Source organism: Nothobranchius furzeri, chromosome 11 (assembly GCF_043380555.1).
Source record: "Nothobranchius furzeri strain GRZ-AD chromosome 11, NfurGRZ-RIMD1, whole genome shotgun sequence".
In the NCBI taxonomy this organism is placed as follows: domain Eukaryota; kingdom Metazoa; phylum Chordata; class Actinopteri; order Cyprinodontiformes; family Nothobranchiidae; genus Nothobranchius; species Nothobranchius furzeri.
The window spans coordinates 678,881-695,316 of NC_091751.1; the positions used below are offsets into that span (position 1 = coordinate 678,881).

The following is a 16,436-nucleotide window of genomic DNA, read 5'->3' on the forward strand; positions in this document are numbered from 1 at the left end:
ACCTTATTTGTTTTACTAGATGGACACAAGCAGCAGGCAGAGGCAGCACAGCACCAAGCAGGCAGATCGATAAGGTCGTTAAACACAAGTGCAGTGTTTTCTCACTCAGCTTTTGCTTCTGTTTTACATTTCAGGGCAAGCCTGGAGAACCAGGACCATCAGGAAAATCCGGTCTCCCCGGCACACCGGTGAGTTGAGTTTCTGTGTAAGAATACTTATTCGTAGTAATCATAATCGTAAAACCTCAAAAAGGTTGAAACGAGAGCAATCTAGGAACTAGGACTTCAGTTTGGGAATTGGGAGACCAGAGACGTGACACGGACATACAAAACAAAGTCAACAGCAGTAATAGTTGTCAACACAAACATGGACAGGAAAGACAAAAGTGCTGTAGCTGAGCCTGTAACAGTAAAATACCTGAGTTGAGTTTTCAGGAGTTTTCCCTGCAAAGTTTTATTATCGACACGATGCAAAGTTAGCAAATAATCTACATGAGGCACTGCAGTGGAAACGCAGCTTTATTTTGGATAACGAGATTCTTCTAAGATGTGGTGACAGTATGCCACATGTGAGTCGTGCCTCTACTGTCACTCAGGGTCAAAGAGGAGACAAAGGAGAACCTGGCAACCCAGGATTACCGGGTTTCAGCGGGCCGAAGGGACCAGCGGTGAGTGTTCAATATTTAAGCTTTTGTTTCAGTTTGAAAAAATCATTTGTTTTCACTTCGATTTCCAGGGTCCACCTGGTCCCTTTGGCCCAGAGGGAAAACAGGTGAGAACTTCTAAAGAGCTCGGATGATTTGTATAAAATAAATGTAAAAACATTCCTTGCTAATTTCTTCGTATCGGTCTTGTTTTGTAGGGAGTGCCAGGCAGAGCTGGTGATCGTGGTCTCAAAGGAGAGAAGGTGAGCACCTCAGCTGTAGCTTAATGTCAGTCTTACTTAAACTCACTTTGCTCTAGTAAACATGTTTATTAACCAAGAATCGGACAAAAACAAGTAGAAAACAAGGTTGATAAAGAAATAGAAAGGATCTAAACCTGCAGGAGCCGGAGTCGGTCAGACGCCGGTCACTGGCTTCTCCGTGACTGCAGGACAAATCAAATAGATATTTAATCTCCAGTGAAAATATGTTATGAATGCATTGCTAGTTCTGAAAATGACTATGAGGCAAAACATGTAATGAGTGTATGAGGTGAAAAACATGTCACAAAAGGATGTTCTGGTGTGTTTGCAAAGCAGCTGGGTGCAGCCAGGGGACTCTGTCCTTTGGCCGTCCTAGACAAGTCTCTTGTTGTAACAAAAGATCTCTGGCCGATCAGTGTGACCTGCCCAGCGGCAGCTCAGTGAGTGCTTCACCACCACATTCACCCTCCAACAGTTGTCGGGCAGTGTCAGAAAACATACAGCTCCCATCAGCAATCGACCAATGAGAGTACACCCAGGGAGTGACGTGAGAGAGTAGTGATAAGGGACGCTCAAAGAACTGTTAATAGCATGCTGCATACAACCAATCAGATGCAATGAAATGTGACATAGCACTAGCACCTACTGTGTAGGACTCACCTTTGCTTGTGATCTAGAATCTTCTGGCACTGATCTTTATCTGGAAAAAGCCACGAAACTCCAAGAACAGTAGTGAGAGAGTTTATGAAAAGTATCCACATTTGACCACAGGATGTCATTCTTATATCATTGTTACATATTGCACCTTTAAAACGTTTCTCACTTATAAAACTGCTTGCTGCTACTTTAGACAGCAGATGTTATTTTTTAAAATCTAATTTAAAGCTTAATTTGGTCAAAACCCCTCACTCTCATGGCACTGCATCACATAGATTTGTATGTACTGTTCATTTGGAAATGAATAATATCATATATTCCAGGGTGACCATGGTACAAAAGGGGAAAAAGGACAATCTGGAGATCCTGGTATCCCAGGAAATCCAGGTCCCCCAGGCAGAAAGGGCCACACAGGGATGATGGGTATGTCTGGACCACCAGGTGAAATTGGTGCCCCCGGACCACAGGGACCTTCAGGAAACCCCGGTCTGCCAGGACCCAGGGTGAGTAACATCTGTGCAAATTGATCCGGTTTAAAATGGAAAGAAAATGTTCCTCACTAGTACTTCTGCTGCTTCAGGGAGAGTCCGTGTCACTGGAGCAGATGAGAAGGCTCATCCAAGAGGAGCTGGCAAAACAAATAGATGGTGAGAAAGCATTCGTTCTGTGGTTACGGGGCAGTGTGTGTGTGTGTGTGTGTGTGTGTGTGTGTGTGTGTGTGTGTGTGTGTGTGTGTGTGTGTGTGTGTGTGTCGGGGGGCCATTTACGTTCATCAGAAACAAAACTTATGGGACTTTTTCATCTTCAGCCAAACTGGCTTACCTCATGGCTCAGATCCAGCCATCCCATGTAAAGAGTACAGCTGGTCGACCAGGTCCCCCAGGGCCTCCTGGTAAGGATGGCAGTTCTGGACGAGCAGGACCTCCTGGAGAGCCGGGTATGCCTGGACAAAATGGAGGAGAAGGACCCAGAGGACCTATGGGTCCCAAAGGTAGGACAAAGACACAGCAGCTGAAAACATTCCTTAACCCACTTAGATGCTTTTTGGCACTTATCAGTGACATCACTCAGTACAGAAACAGTTGCAATGTGCTGACACCTTGAAACAGCTGTGATTGTGTGGTCTTTTTGAGACTGCCTAGGTCGTTTGTTAGTGATGTATGCACGCTACCTACCAGCCTTACACAACGTGGGAGAAGCGTGTTGCAGAAGGACTTATGGACTGAAACGGACTATATAGTCTTCTCTCAAACTCAAATGACGTTACGGGTTGTGTGAACGCTGCTTCTTTTTCATGTTTGACCAGGTGGCGGCCGTTCAAGCGGGCCTCGTAAGGTTGTTGAAGAGTTATTAAAAGACATATGTCCCAGTACCAGTGTGGTTGTGATTCTTTCCCTGTCCTGCATGTTTTCTGCTGTGCCAATCTCCAGCAGTCAATGGGCCATCAGGCGGGGTACACCCTGGACAGAGAGCCAGTCCATCGCAGGGCAACACAGAGACACACAGGACAAACAACCAAGCACACACACACACACACACACTCACACCTAAGGACAATGTTAGACAGACCAATCAACCTAACAGTTATGTTTTTGGACTGTGGGGGGAAGCCGGAGAACCCGGAGAGAACCCACGCATGCATGTGGATTTGGAGAAGGCGTTTGACCGGGTCCCTTGGGGGGCCCTGTGGGGGGTACTCCGGGAGTATGGGGTACCGGGCCCTCTGATACGGGCTGTTAGGTCCCTGTTTGACAGGTGTCAGAGCTTGTTCCGCATTGCCGGCAGTAAGTCGGGCTCGTTCCCAGTGAGAGTTGGACTCCGCCAAGGCTGCCCTTTGTCACCGATTCTGTTCATAACCTTTATGGACAGGATTTGTAGGTGAAGCCAAGGTGTGGAGGGCATCCGTTTTGGTGGCCTGAGGATCAGTTCTCTGCTTTTTGCAGATGATGTGGTCCTGTTGGCTTCATCAGAACGTGATCTTCAGCTTTCGCTGGAGTGGTTCGCAGCCGAGTGTGAAGCAACTGGGATGAGAATCAGCTCCTCTAAATCTGAGACCATGGTCTTGATTCGGAAAAGAGTAGAATGTCAAGTTTATTTATGTAGCACATTTCCAACAATCAGAGATTGCACAAAGTGTTGTACACAGACAAGCAGTAAAAATAAAATGATAAAACACTGAGAAACATCCAGTAGACCCTAGGTAAAATAAATTAACAATAAAATCAGTTTAAAGCAAGAGTAAAAAGGTAGGTTTTTAAAAGAGACTTAATCAATCAATCAATCAAAGCTTTATTTATAAAGCGCCTTCCGCAACCCTGTCAGGAAGCCCAAGGCGCTGAACATGGTACAGTAGAAGTACAAATATAGTGAATAAATCAAAAATAAAAGCATTTCAGAAATAAAAGCAATTCAAATTACAAAATGCAAATAACAAAAAAAGGTGAAACATTCTAGTACAGGACAGATGGGTAAAACAAGGGATAGAGTGAACCAATGAAAACTGTGAAAGAAATTCTACGTAAAAGAGGGCCGAATCAAACATGTTCAGGAAACGCCAAGCGGAGAAGGTGTGTTTTTAGGCGACTCTTAAAGGCAGAAAGGCAGTTAGCAGACCTAATCTGTAGGGGAAGGCTGTTCCAGAGCTTGGGAGTGGCCACAGAAATAGCTCTGTCGCCTCTGGACTTCAGCCTAGACTGGGGAACAGATAGAGAGGATGATTGCAAGTTTCTTTTGGGGACATGAGTGTTTAAGAGTTCCTACAGATAAGGGGGGCCAAATTGTGTAGTGCCTTAAAACAGATCAGTAGCATTTTAAATAGAATCCTGTAAGTGATCGGGAGCCAGTGAAGAGCTTTTAAAACCGGAGTTATGTGATCCTTGCGTCTCCTACCTGTCAGCAAGCGAGCTGCTGCATTCTGAGCCACCTGCAAGTGGAGAATTGATCACTGCTCCAGTCCATGATATAGAGAGTTGCACTAGTTGAGTCTTGGCATGATTAGCAGGTGTATAATCTTTTTAAAGTCTAATTGGTAAATAGGGCTTGACTTTACTAAGAACACACAAATGAAAGAACACACTCTGGACCACAGAACTTATCTGTTTATCAAGCTTAAAATGGCCATTAATGAAAAAACCCAGATTTATTGCCTGAGACACGCAAAATGATTCTAAAGGGCCAAAAACACCCCGTGCAACTGCCCAGGGTCCCCAAAAATGACTATTTCAGTTTTTTGTCATTTAAAGTGAGAAGGTTCAATTGTAGCCAGTTTTTAACGTATTTTAGACAATTCCGTAATTTATCAAATGACGGCCTTCGAGAATGTAGTGGGACGTCATCCGCAAAGAAGTGGTATGAGATGCCATGCTTATGAAAGTTGGCATCAAGGGGCAACATATACAGTGAGAACAAAAGTGGGCCCAAAACTGAACCTTGAGGTACACCACAACTAAGTTTCGCTGGAGACTAACAACATTGCCCCATATTTACAGAAAAAGTCCTGTCTGACAGGTAGGACTTAAACCATTGCAACAGTGAGCCCTGGATGCCAACGTCATGCTCTAGGCGGGATAAAAGGATCTGATGGTCCACCGTATCAAAGGCCGCCGTTAGGTCTAAAGGGATCAATTCAGCTGATTGACCGGAATCGATAGTTAGAAATCTATCGTTAAATATTCTTAAAAGAGCAGTCTCTGTACTGTGGTATTGCTTAAAACTGATTGAAACTTCTCTAAAATACCATAGTGGTCGAGGTAGTCCTGCAGCTGCCTGTAGACAATTTTCTCCATGACCTTAGAAAGGAAAGGGAATTTGGAGATAGGCCTGTAGTTGGAGAGCACCATGGGATCGAGGTTAGGTTTCTTTGAGAGCGGCTGAATAACAGCATGTTTAAAGGCAGCAGCGACATGACCAGCAGATAAGCATTTATTTATAATAAGTAAAATAATGGGCCCAATTGTAGAAAAAACATTTTTTTAAAGTGATGGGTGGATACTATCCAGTGGGCTGCAAGAAGGTCTTGACTGGTGAACCTCCTTTGAGAGGTCAGAGAAAGACAACAGCTCAAACTGGTCAAAAGCAGTTGAGCATGGTTGTGAAGAAGCTGTGTCCACCAGAGAGGAAGGGGAAGATGATCTAAGAGGGGTGATCTTATCTGTGAATAAATTCTTTAACTTTTCACAGAACAGATCAGAAAATTTTAGGCAAGAAGACACACCAGGGGAGATAAGGCAACTCAAAACACTAAATAAGACCTGAAGCCTATGGGAGTTATTTACAATAAGCATGTCTTTGCATGCTTTAGTGCACACTGATACGAGCATCCCTAAGGATATCCAGCGAGACATGAAGGCCGTCCTTTTTCCATTGTCTCTCAGCTCTTCTGCAAGCGCGTCTGAGAGAACGAATAGAGTAATTCATCCATGGTTCTGGAGCACGCGCACAGCGCCGAGTTCCCAAAGGGGCAATACAGTCTAAAATGTCAGTGCATGTAGAATTAGAATGCCTTCTCTGGGTCAGGGATGAGGTCCTGCCCCAGTGGAGGAGTTTAAGTACCTCGGGGTCTTGTTCACGAGTGAGGGAAAACTGGAGCGTGAGATTGATAGGTGGATTGGTGCTGCATCTGCAGTGATGCGGGCGTTGTACCGGTCTGTCGTGGTGAAGAGAGAGCTGAGTCAGAAGGCGAAGCTCTCGATTTACCGGTGGATCTACGTTCCTACCCTCACCTATGGTCATGAGCTTTGGGTAGTGACCGAAAGAACGAGATCGCAGATACAAGCAGCCGAAATGAGTCTTCTCCGAAGAGTGGCTGGGCTCTCCCTTAGAGATAGGGTGAGAAGCTCGGTCATTCGGGGGGGGGGGGGTCTCAGAGTAGACCTGCTGCTCCGCCACATCGAGAGGACCTAGTTGAGGTGGCTCGAGCATCTGGTCAGGATGCCTCCCTGGTGAGGTTTTCCGGGCACGTCCAACTGGGAGGAGACCTAAAGGTAGACCCAGGACACGGTGGAGCGACTATGTCTCTCACCTGACCAGGGGACGCCTTGAGATTCCCCCGGAGGAGCTGGCCCAAGTGGCTGGGGAGAGGGAATTCTGGGCCTCTCGCCTTAGGCTACTGTCCCCGCGACCTGACTCCGGATAAGCGGATGAAAATGGATGGATGGATGATTCTGTCTTGCTGCAACAAATCTTCATTCCTCTCTTTTCCAGTCCCCGCCTCCACCTCTCTGGCTTTTCTTCTACCTGAACCCTGCTTTCACTGTAAATCACTGTCATCTGCAAACATCATATTCCATGTAGACTCCTGTCTAACATCGTTGGTCAGCGTGTCCAATGCCAAAGCAAACAAGAAGGGCCTTAGAGCTGACCCTTGATGCAGTCCCACCTTTACCTTTAACACACTGCTGTCTCACACTTCTCATACATGTTCTGCACCACTCTGAAATACTTCTCTGCTCTCCAGATCTCCTCATGCACCACAGCTCCTCTCTCAGCCCTGTCATATGCTTCGGACCTTCTCTGTTCTTCTTCTTCAGCATCCTTAAAGCAAAAGTAGCCGCTCTAGTACACATTACTGGCTTCAAACCATACTGCTGCTTATTAATGCTTACTTCTCTCTTCTAAGGTCTAGAATATACTTTCCTTTTAACCTCACGTTGGCGCTAACAACATGCTGTCTTTGTTCATATACTTGCTGCTACACTGCACTGCAATGCATGTAGTACTGGAGGAATCTACTAAGGGGTACTATTGAGTACTCAGACTGGATTGAGGGCCATGTTTGTAGGGTACAACCAAAACAAACATGGCGTCAATAGAAGAGATCCGTAACTGGTTAATTTCGAGATCTCGGCAGAAAAAAGACATCAGCGATATTGTATATAGTATGAAAAACCTCTAAAGCATGGCGAGTGTCTCTTACTTGTTTTGTCAACTCCACCTGTTTATGTTTATGTATTTAGCAGACACTTTTGTCCAAAGAGACTTACAAGTGATAATGGGCATGTTACCTTTGAGGCTAACAACAACAATAACAACAAGAACAACAAACAATTTCCAGTCAGTCGTAGGTGGCAGTGAGGCAGCATGATGAGTCATGGAGAGGAGGGAACAAGGAGTGGACAGTAGAGAGGGGGGCGGGTGCTAGAAGATGCTCTCTGAAGAGCAGGGTCTTCATGAGTTTCTTGAAAATCGAAAAGGAAGCCGCTGTTCTGGTAGTGCTTGGAAGGTTATTCCACATTTGTGGAACGATGCATGAGAAGAGTCTGGATTGTCCTGAGCGTGGTGTAGGCACTGCTAGCCGACCATCCTGTGATGACCGGAGCGGCCGGGCCGAGACGTAAGCCTTTGCAAGAGGATTCAGGTAGATGGGAGCCGTACCATCTCGGACTTTGTATGCTAGTGTTAGCAATTTGAATTTGATGTGTGCTGCTAGCGATAGCCAGTGGAGCTCAACGAACAGAGGGCTGACGTGTGCTCTTTCTGGCTGATTGAAGACCAGACGCACCGCTGCGTTCTGGACCATTTGAAGAGGTCTCACAGTACAGCCTGGAAGACCAGTTAGAAGGACGTTGCAGTAATCGAGGCGGGAGATGACAGTAGATTGCACCAGGAGCTGGGTGGCATGTTGTGTTAGGTATGGTCTGATCTTTCATGTTATACAGCGCAAAGCGGCATGAACGAGCGACAGAGGCAACATGATCTTTAAAGGTCAGGTGTTCATCAATCACAACACCCAGATTTCGAACTGCCTTTGAAGGAGCCAGAGATAGGAAGTCATTTTGGATTGAGATATTGTGCTGTATGGATGGTTTTGCTGGGATGACAAGTAGTTCAGTTTTAGAGAGGTTGAGTTGGAGATGGTGGGATTTCATCCATTTTGATATGCCAGAGAGACAGTTTGATATTCGTGCAGAGACAGTGTGGTCTGGTTACTTGTATATTACAGCGTGTGAACGTGTCACTTTAATTTCAGGGTCACACACATGCAAGGCTTAAAATTAACGCGAGTTACTCAAGACAGTCGTTTGAAAAATGCGTACACGTTGTTTGAAAGCAAGTATATTCAAGGCCTATGACTAGCCTCCACCACTCTTCCCCAGAGCTTCGTTGTATGACTGAATATGACTTATTCCTCCATAGTTCTCACAATTCTATAAGCTATCTCAGTTACCATGTTTTCAACCAATAGCAGCAGAAAATGTGATTTTAGATTTTTCTGGTGAACTGTGCTATTTTTAGAACAGGCCTGAGGGCACCTTAGAAGGTTTCTGGGCACCAGGTTGGTGACGCCTGTACTAGACAATGTAGACAATGACAAGGAGTGTTCAATGATAATAAGTTTCCAGATAACAGAACAATACTTACTTCTAAAGGTTCATCATTTGTCCTGCTTTTCTTCTGTTTAATTTTTGTCTTCTTGGCACTCTATGCATTAGTGTTTATGTGGTGTTTCATCAAGGTTGTTTCCTTTTTCTGCCCTGGGTATTTCTTTCCTTGCATCTTCTGACAGGCTTTTCCGTCTCTGGTGAACCTCTGTTTTTTAATAAAATAAAATAAAATAAAATAAAATACTAATTATTATTATTATTACTAATTACTAATACAAATATAATAATTGTTGATTGATTGATTGATTGATTGATTGATTGATTGATTGATTGATTGATTGATTGATTGATTGATTCACCAAAAAGATGCAACACACCTTCAAAATGAAACTTTTTTTTGCAATTACTACTACAATTATACAGTTTATACTTGAGGCTCGGAGGTGGAACAAACCCAATTGTTTAGGGAAATATTTTTAAGTAACAGATCATTTTTTGACATGGTTAATGACAACAGTTGGGTCAATAATCTATTCTTTCATAGAAGCCCTCTATGGCCTATCCCTCACCCCCATTCAGGGTTATTCAGACTGAAGGTTTAAAGAAAGTTCTTCTTTCTCTATTTCAGGGGAAAAGGGACCAAGAGGAGAAAAAGGAGAGCCTGGTATTGGTGAAAGAGGAGAGCGGGGTCCTACTGGTCCAATAGGTAACAAATGAATTCTGATTTATTGCAGTCTTTGGCATACCAGTCCAGTTAACAAATGAAATTCATCTTGTTGCGGCAGGTCCAGCCGGTCTTCCTGGATACGGTAAGGACGGAAGTCCAGGACAAGCTGGAGCTCAGGGAGAGCCAGGAAACCCTGGTCCTCATGGTCAACCAGGACCTCCAGGCCCTCCTGGCCAGTGTGATCCCACCCAGTGTGCCTACTATGCCAGCCTGGCACAAAGACCCCACAACAAAAATGTGAAGGGAACTTAAAAAGGAGCACACTCACAGAACTGGAAGTCCATTTGTATTTATGAACACTGTTAAGTCAGTTTGAAGTTTGATTTGAGACCTTTTTTTTCTCTTTTTCAAATTCACCTCAGTATGACGGGTGGAAGCAACAGGTGCTGCCGGTCAGATACTTTGTTATGTTGTGTGGTGCCAAATCTGGGATGGTGGGGGATTAAGGAAATTCTCAGATTGCAGGACACAGAGGGCAGCTACAGTTTGTTGTCGTCTGTTTTGTATAACTTTAATTTAAAATTTTTTTTTACCAGCATGCCTGTTGCACGAAGTGAAGATAACCAGGATTTTGCAACCATGTTTACTTTTAAGAGTTTTCTGCCCACTCTCCATAACCACCGTCCCCCAGAGCCCGATTATTAAATACATTTATTACCAAGAATCTTCTAATCAGTCCGATAGTTGCACAGTCATGGAATTTTCTTTCTCTCACGATCAAGGTTCTTATCTCTCTCATCAATTTTTGATGGGGGAGTGGACAGAATGAAGAAGTGATTTTTTAATTGGTGAGTGTGGAAAGTGATGAATGGCCACATTTACGCACGTTTTACCTTCATTGCCATAGTGGTGTTGTTTTTCTACTTTGCTGTGGATAGTCTTGACATGCTCAGAGAACTCTAACCTCTAAACAAACCATAAATCTGTTTAATTTATTATATATGGCACGTCTGATTGATTTAGACAGGAGGAAAAAATAGATTCAGATCAGCCTAGTGGTCAACGAATTGATTCATTGATGGTCCTTGTAAAGATTGAACTTTTAAAATTGAATCTTCTTGACTTGCTGTGATCCTTACATGTGCACATGACACAACAATTTCCCTCGAGATAAATAAAGTTCTTATCTTATCCACAATATTTCTTTTGAAGAACCAGTCAAGACAGGAAAAAATTGTTATAGCTAAATCAGTCATTTCAATTTCATTGATGTCAATCTTTCAAAGTCATCAGTACGCATGTACAGTAAACCAGGAGGAACATTTGGTGTAACTGCAGCCTGTGCTATTTTGTTTTCACAGTAATGCTTGATTCTTTAAACTCTGTTTGTCAAAACTTGTTAGCTTGCTGCTCCCTGCCAAGACCCACAAAGCTTGTGGATTTTCTAATTTGACCCCTCTAGAATCAAAAGTTAGCAAACAATGTCTGCCTTTGATGTCCTGACCTTTGTGATAACCATTTGAGAGACATGCCATATTAACTTTTAACAGGTTAAAAGTCATACGTTTGCATTCATTCATAAATATAATAAATACCCTAAAGGTGTGGAACACTGAAAAACTATTTTAAAATCTTATTTCTGATTAGAATCGGTCACTCAGACTTTTACATGCAGGCCGTCACATTGGTCTTTGTTAAGAGTCCAAATTCAGCCGTGTTTAGCTCAGCTGTGATGTGGCTCAATTACAGTTCTTGAAAATAGTGTAACGGTGCCCCCACCCTACCCCAGAGTACGACTTACAGGACATTCATTCCTGCTAGAGACCACTGCAAATATATTGATTAAATGAGTATTCCACACCTTTAAGTTATAATCTGTGCCAGTCGAGAGATCTACAGAATGTCTCTGTGTCAAGGTTTCACAGTGTTGCTAACAATGCTTGTTAGCATGTGAAGCATGTGGCCATGACACTAGTTATGAACCTTTATTTCTACTGTCGACACGAGATTCAGCAACAGAAAGATTCAAAAGGTATTTTTTGTTGAATATAGTGACATGTTTTTATAAACCTAACTGGTTACATTAGTAAAAACCAACAGAAGTGGGTCTTTGCCCAGCTGAATATGGATCCAGTTTCAAAGGCTTAACAGTTTGGTTCAAAACCATTTCCGTATAATAAATGTAAAATAAAGTACTGCACATGTTATGGTTTTCTGATTAGAACTTGGTTGAGATAAAAAAAAAGAAGTAAACAGAATGGCATTTCAGACTTTTTCTGTTGTTTATCATTTAAAGTCATCTGAAATTGCCAGCTAATTCAGGCCAGTCATAGTGTTGTACCAGATCTCTCCACAAGAAGGGACTCATTAGGAATAAGTTGGTTCAAAATGTTTGAAAAAAATGAACCTGACATAAAATTCTATCGTGTTTCTGATGATGGCCAATGTTAAGTCAGTTTATACTATCACCATATTTTCAATACGTTTTGAATATTATGGTAAAACGGTATAACCAGCCACTGTCATTGATTCCCTCTGATCATTCTGCTGATAAACGTTAAGCAAAAATTATTATAGACCTAAAGAAGGCTTAAAATATTTTGTCTTAAAATACTTTGGTTTAATGTCGTTAACCAAATGTGATTGAGTAAGAAGGCCAGATGTTTAATTCAGTTACTCAAAAAAAAAATACAATTTTATAGACAACATTTAAGAATATGGCACTTAAAAACATCTTGTTTGGTTCAATACATTTGGCACCAACTTTCACTGTTTAACATAGCATTCAGCTAGCATAGCTGCTTTGGCAATATCAACACAAATGAAATGTATTTTTTATTGTATTTACATTTGAATGTATTTCTAATTAATTTCACATTAATAACTCGACAAACTGTACTTTTATCTTTAAGTTCAACTCCACCAATGAGATCTGTGCTGGCTTCAGAGTCGCTCTTGGTTACATGCTAACATGCTGGTTAGCTAAAGTAAATGACGCTCTAGCAGCTTCGGGATAACAGAGAAAAGCTTGAAATGCAACAAAACCAAAATATTCAGAATCAAATGACTTGTTAACTTTAACATCTTTTAGCTGTTTCTGTAGCAGCAGACCTCTTAACAAGCAGTAAATATTACTATTTAGTGATTTTTTGGGGGGTGTTCAATTTTAGTTACGATTTACGGATTTAATAGAAATCCGTTTTATGTTGCTGGAAATAAAGCTACGTCATCAGCATGACATATTCTAAGTTATATTGTTAAATTATTCATAATTTTAGCAAATACGTGTGTTCAAGTTATTTTGTCCTCATGCTATCCTGATAAATTGGTGCTATATAATAAACCCCTCAGCAAAATGTAAGTAGTTGAACTGTACTGTAAAATAAAGACAAACTATTAGACACAAGGCTTTTATTTGTTGAGAACTTCTTATACTTTTTATATTCTCACTAGCAATTTTCCTTTTAAACATATTGTACATTATTCACTGTCAGCATGAATTGTTTTTGTTGGACTTTCACCATTTCAAAGTGTTCATTGTTCTTCTGGCATCCATCATGTTGGTGTCTGTAGGTTGACCATGAAAATAAAGCAATGATCTTTTGCTAGATCAAATTTCACACTCAGCCTTTCACCTCTTTAATCATTACATCTAATAGATATCCTTGTGATGGCTGCCACAATAAGTCGTTTACAGTCGCATCTTTAAAGGTCATATTTGATCAATTTGCCTAAATGTATTTGTTGTGAGAAGAGTGATGCTGGCTTGTCTTTTAAATCTCAGCTACTGTCTAAAACTTGGTAAGAAAACAAAAATAAATAAATAATGAGCCAATTTTTTACCCAATTCTTCCCCAGCAGCAAACTGAGGATACACTGATTAATTAAAACAATTCAGTGGTCTCTAGTATAAATGAATACATTAACCCCAAAATTCCACTATCTCCGCTCCGCCCCCGCCCTCCGCAGCCGCTCGCTTCCAAACTCAAATTATACTGTACCCGCTCTACGACGGCTCCGCTCCGGTGCGGAGACCTGAGGTGCGCAAACAGGCGTGCGCGGGATTTCGAGATCTTGCGATACAGTCCGAGCAATAAACGCGGAAGTTAGATCCAAACACCCGTTGTGTGGGAGAAGCATCGGTATGAACTGTTTAATCTGCCCATCATTTGTGTTGAGAGATCAGCCGTGTCTGGATCAACAAAGTGTGTCTACTTTGATAGTGGAAACTGTATTTATGGCTTATTTTTGTGCATTTAAACTTCAGCCGCCATTGATAGTTGTTAAAAGTTGTTAAACCTGTGCATATGAAACAAAAAACGCCTTTTGTTTATCGATTTATTGTGAAATAACGGAAGTTGTGCTTGCTCCTTTTCCTGTTGGGCGGTTGTGATTTCTGTCCATTGACTGCGGAGGTGCTCCGGCGTCCGGCAAAAATAGGATCTATTTTTGCCGGATGGCGGAACGACGGGCGGCGCACTGTGCCGCACGGCCACAGCAGTGGAACAGCTCTGATTGACTACAACGGGACCGATTTTGCTGCGCAGTTCGTGCCAGAGCGGAGCTGGGATAGTGGAATTTTGGGGTTAGTCGGAGGAGGAGGTAGAAAATTTGGAGTCATACTCATTAGAGATGTGGAACTCTGAAAAAACATTTTTAATGATTATTTCTGATTATAATCAGTCACTCTGAGTTTTTCATGCAGATTGAACATGAAAACAGTCTCCTCCACCTATTTCCTGCATTAGTTTCTGATAGAAAAAAGATGGTGAAACTGTAGGATTTGAAAAGCCTGACAGATCTACGTCACACAGTCACTTGACATTCATGGATTCACCCATCTTGACTCGGTGACGAGGAAGGCTGTTGTTGTGTCAGCATCCAGGAAACAGCACAGAACATCATGAAGAAGCTCACCTTTAGCAACACAGCAGAACTCCTTCAGGCTATTTGTGGAAATAAAACGTCAACGTTGCAGGGCAAACAGTCAGTGGTAGGGTTGTATTGCTGTTAGCCAATCAGAAAAGAGTTGTTCAACCACCAGGAAATAAGACTCCAAATCCTTCCGTGTAAGTTCTCTTCTGATGTGGCATTCTGCTAGTTCCTGAATCAAGTGCATCTGAGCTGTGCAAAATCTGATACAGAACTGACTTGGAAAAATGGGATTCACTGCATTCTGACCTTCATTTTACATTTCAGAAGACCTACATTTCACAATCACAAAGTCATCACTCACAACACCAGAGGCCTCGACTCTTATGTGATTCTTAAAGATTGTACCCACAGATTTCCTGTTATTATTAATATCATCATTCACAGAAGCCGACTCTGGTTTAAGATTTATCAACTCGTTGAGCTTGTTGACCACGAAGCTCGCTCACTTCCCCGTAGCTCCCGGTTTCAGTGACAGTTGTAAAGGCTTCTTCCTCACAAGGTTTCCTCGCTGGAGAATCTGAATTATGTAGGCCCATACCCTGCTACATCTGAATTTGGGTTTGAATTGTAAAATAATTCATCTTCAGCCACATAAAGACAGGGATGTTGTCGCTGGCTGAGATGGTTGGTTAAGCCGCCATTGCAGGTTGAAGGGAGGAGATCCTTCATAGCTACAGTATGTTGACCTTGCGGAGTAGCGCTGCTTTCATCTTGCTCACTAGGTCCGAGAAGACCCAGTCTGCCAATGTCCAGAGGCAGGTTTCTGCTGCTGCTGGTGGTGGTAGCAGTCTCCAGACCCTGGGGCTTACATTGAATAGGTTGTAGGTTTTCAAGGCGTTCCACCCCCTGCAGGCATTTATTGAATTGCAACAGACTTTCACGCACCAGAGTGAATGAAGTCCTCGCATCCTCTTTTATCCTGTCTGGAGTTGTTGATGTTGAAGCATCACTGTAAGTGTGCAAAGTTCTTCCTCTTGGTTTTCGCACTGAAACATATTGAAGATACAGTGCAGGGTTGATTATGGGGTGCCTCGTTTCCCATTTTATTTTTAAGGAGGCTTCTTTTATTTTTTCTCATTCTGAAGCTGATTTTCTGTGGTGTAGAGGGAGCGGAGAAAAAGCAGAGTTTTTAAAGGGTAGCGACGACTCTTGGGTGGGTCTGATGAGGGAGAAGGTCCTGCCAGAGGCAAGGTGGACTGTTTGAATGGAAGGGATGGTCAGGAGTCATAAAAGGTTAAGTATTACCGTGAGTGAGGACAGTCGGGTTTAGATGGTCAGGAGTTGTCAGAACTGCTATGATAAGATAAGATTTACTAAATTACATCATGCAACAGGTTGGGTGGATCAGAGGGATCAAAACAGTCATTTGATGTTTCAGAGTTAATAATTTACATCCTGTAGCAACTGTACATTCCTCTGATTTATAAAAGAGATTTAATTACATTCTGTGGGAGGAAGGTGGGTCAAAGGGGTTCTATAAGAGGTCATAGCCTGCAGTTGGAAGTTACGGAGGTCAGAGGTCAAAAGCCAAGTGTATAAATGAAGTGCTGTGCTCTTGGTCTTTGGTCCAAAAGGCTGTTTGTATGTTGTGAGCAAAATGTATTCATTAAAGACCCTGATGGAAAAGCCTGGCTTCAACTGTTTTTAGAACCACTCAAGAAAACCCCCTAACATCACCTACATTGCAAAAATAAAGTGGGTACTTCTATATTTTCACCGAATCAAAACAGCCTTCTGCTGTTGCAAGCCAAGATGGTGTAACGTGATCAAGGAGCTCTTCCTCCGAGGTTATTTACCTTCTCTCCACAGACGCCTCTGACACAGTGCTAGGCTGCATGAGACTGCCTCAAGGTCATGCATTCGCTTCTAAAACTGTTTTCTTCCCAGCAAGAGAAGAAAGAAGATGAAGAATGAAGAATAAAGCTAATCAAACAAAGTGTCAGTCAATA

General features: G+C 42.6%; 2 protein-coding genes across 4 annotated transcripts in view; one reads left to right on the plus strand and one right to left on the minus strand.

Moving 5' to 3' along the window:
- Nucleotides 1-13,172, plus strand: part of col22a1 (collagen, type XXII, alpha 1) — a 139,247-nt gene extending 126,075 nt beyond the window's left edge. For all 3 annotated transcript variants that reach the window (XM_070556159.1, XM_070556158.1, XM_070556160.1), the window contains 9 exons: nt 135-188; nt 596-667; nt 736-771; nt 862-906; nt 1,887-2,066; nt 2,144-2,210; nt 2,372-2,554; nt 9,514-9,591; nt 9,671-13,172. In XM_070556159.1, the coding sequence (XP_070412260.1) occupies nt 135-188; nt 596-667; nt 736-771; nt 862-906; nt 1,887-2,066; nt 2,144-2,210; nt 2,372-2,554; nt 9,514-9,591; nt 9,671-9,864 (909 nt within the window). In that variant the 3' untranslated portion in view covers nt 9,865-13,172. The remainder of the gene's footprint in view (nt 1-134; nt 189-595; nt 668-735; nt 772-861; nt 907-1,886; nt 2,067-2,143; nt 2,211-2,371; nt 2,555-9,513; nt 9,592-9,670) is intronic.
- LOC139073049 (uncharacterized) overlaps nt 1-16,436 on the minus strand; it is a 725,027-nt gene that overhangs the window by 167,577 nt on the left and 541,014 nt on the right. The window lies entirely within an intron of this gene.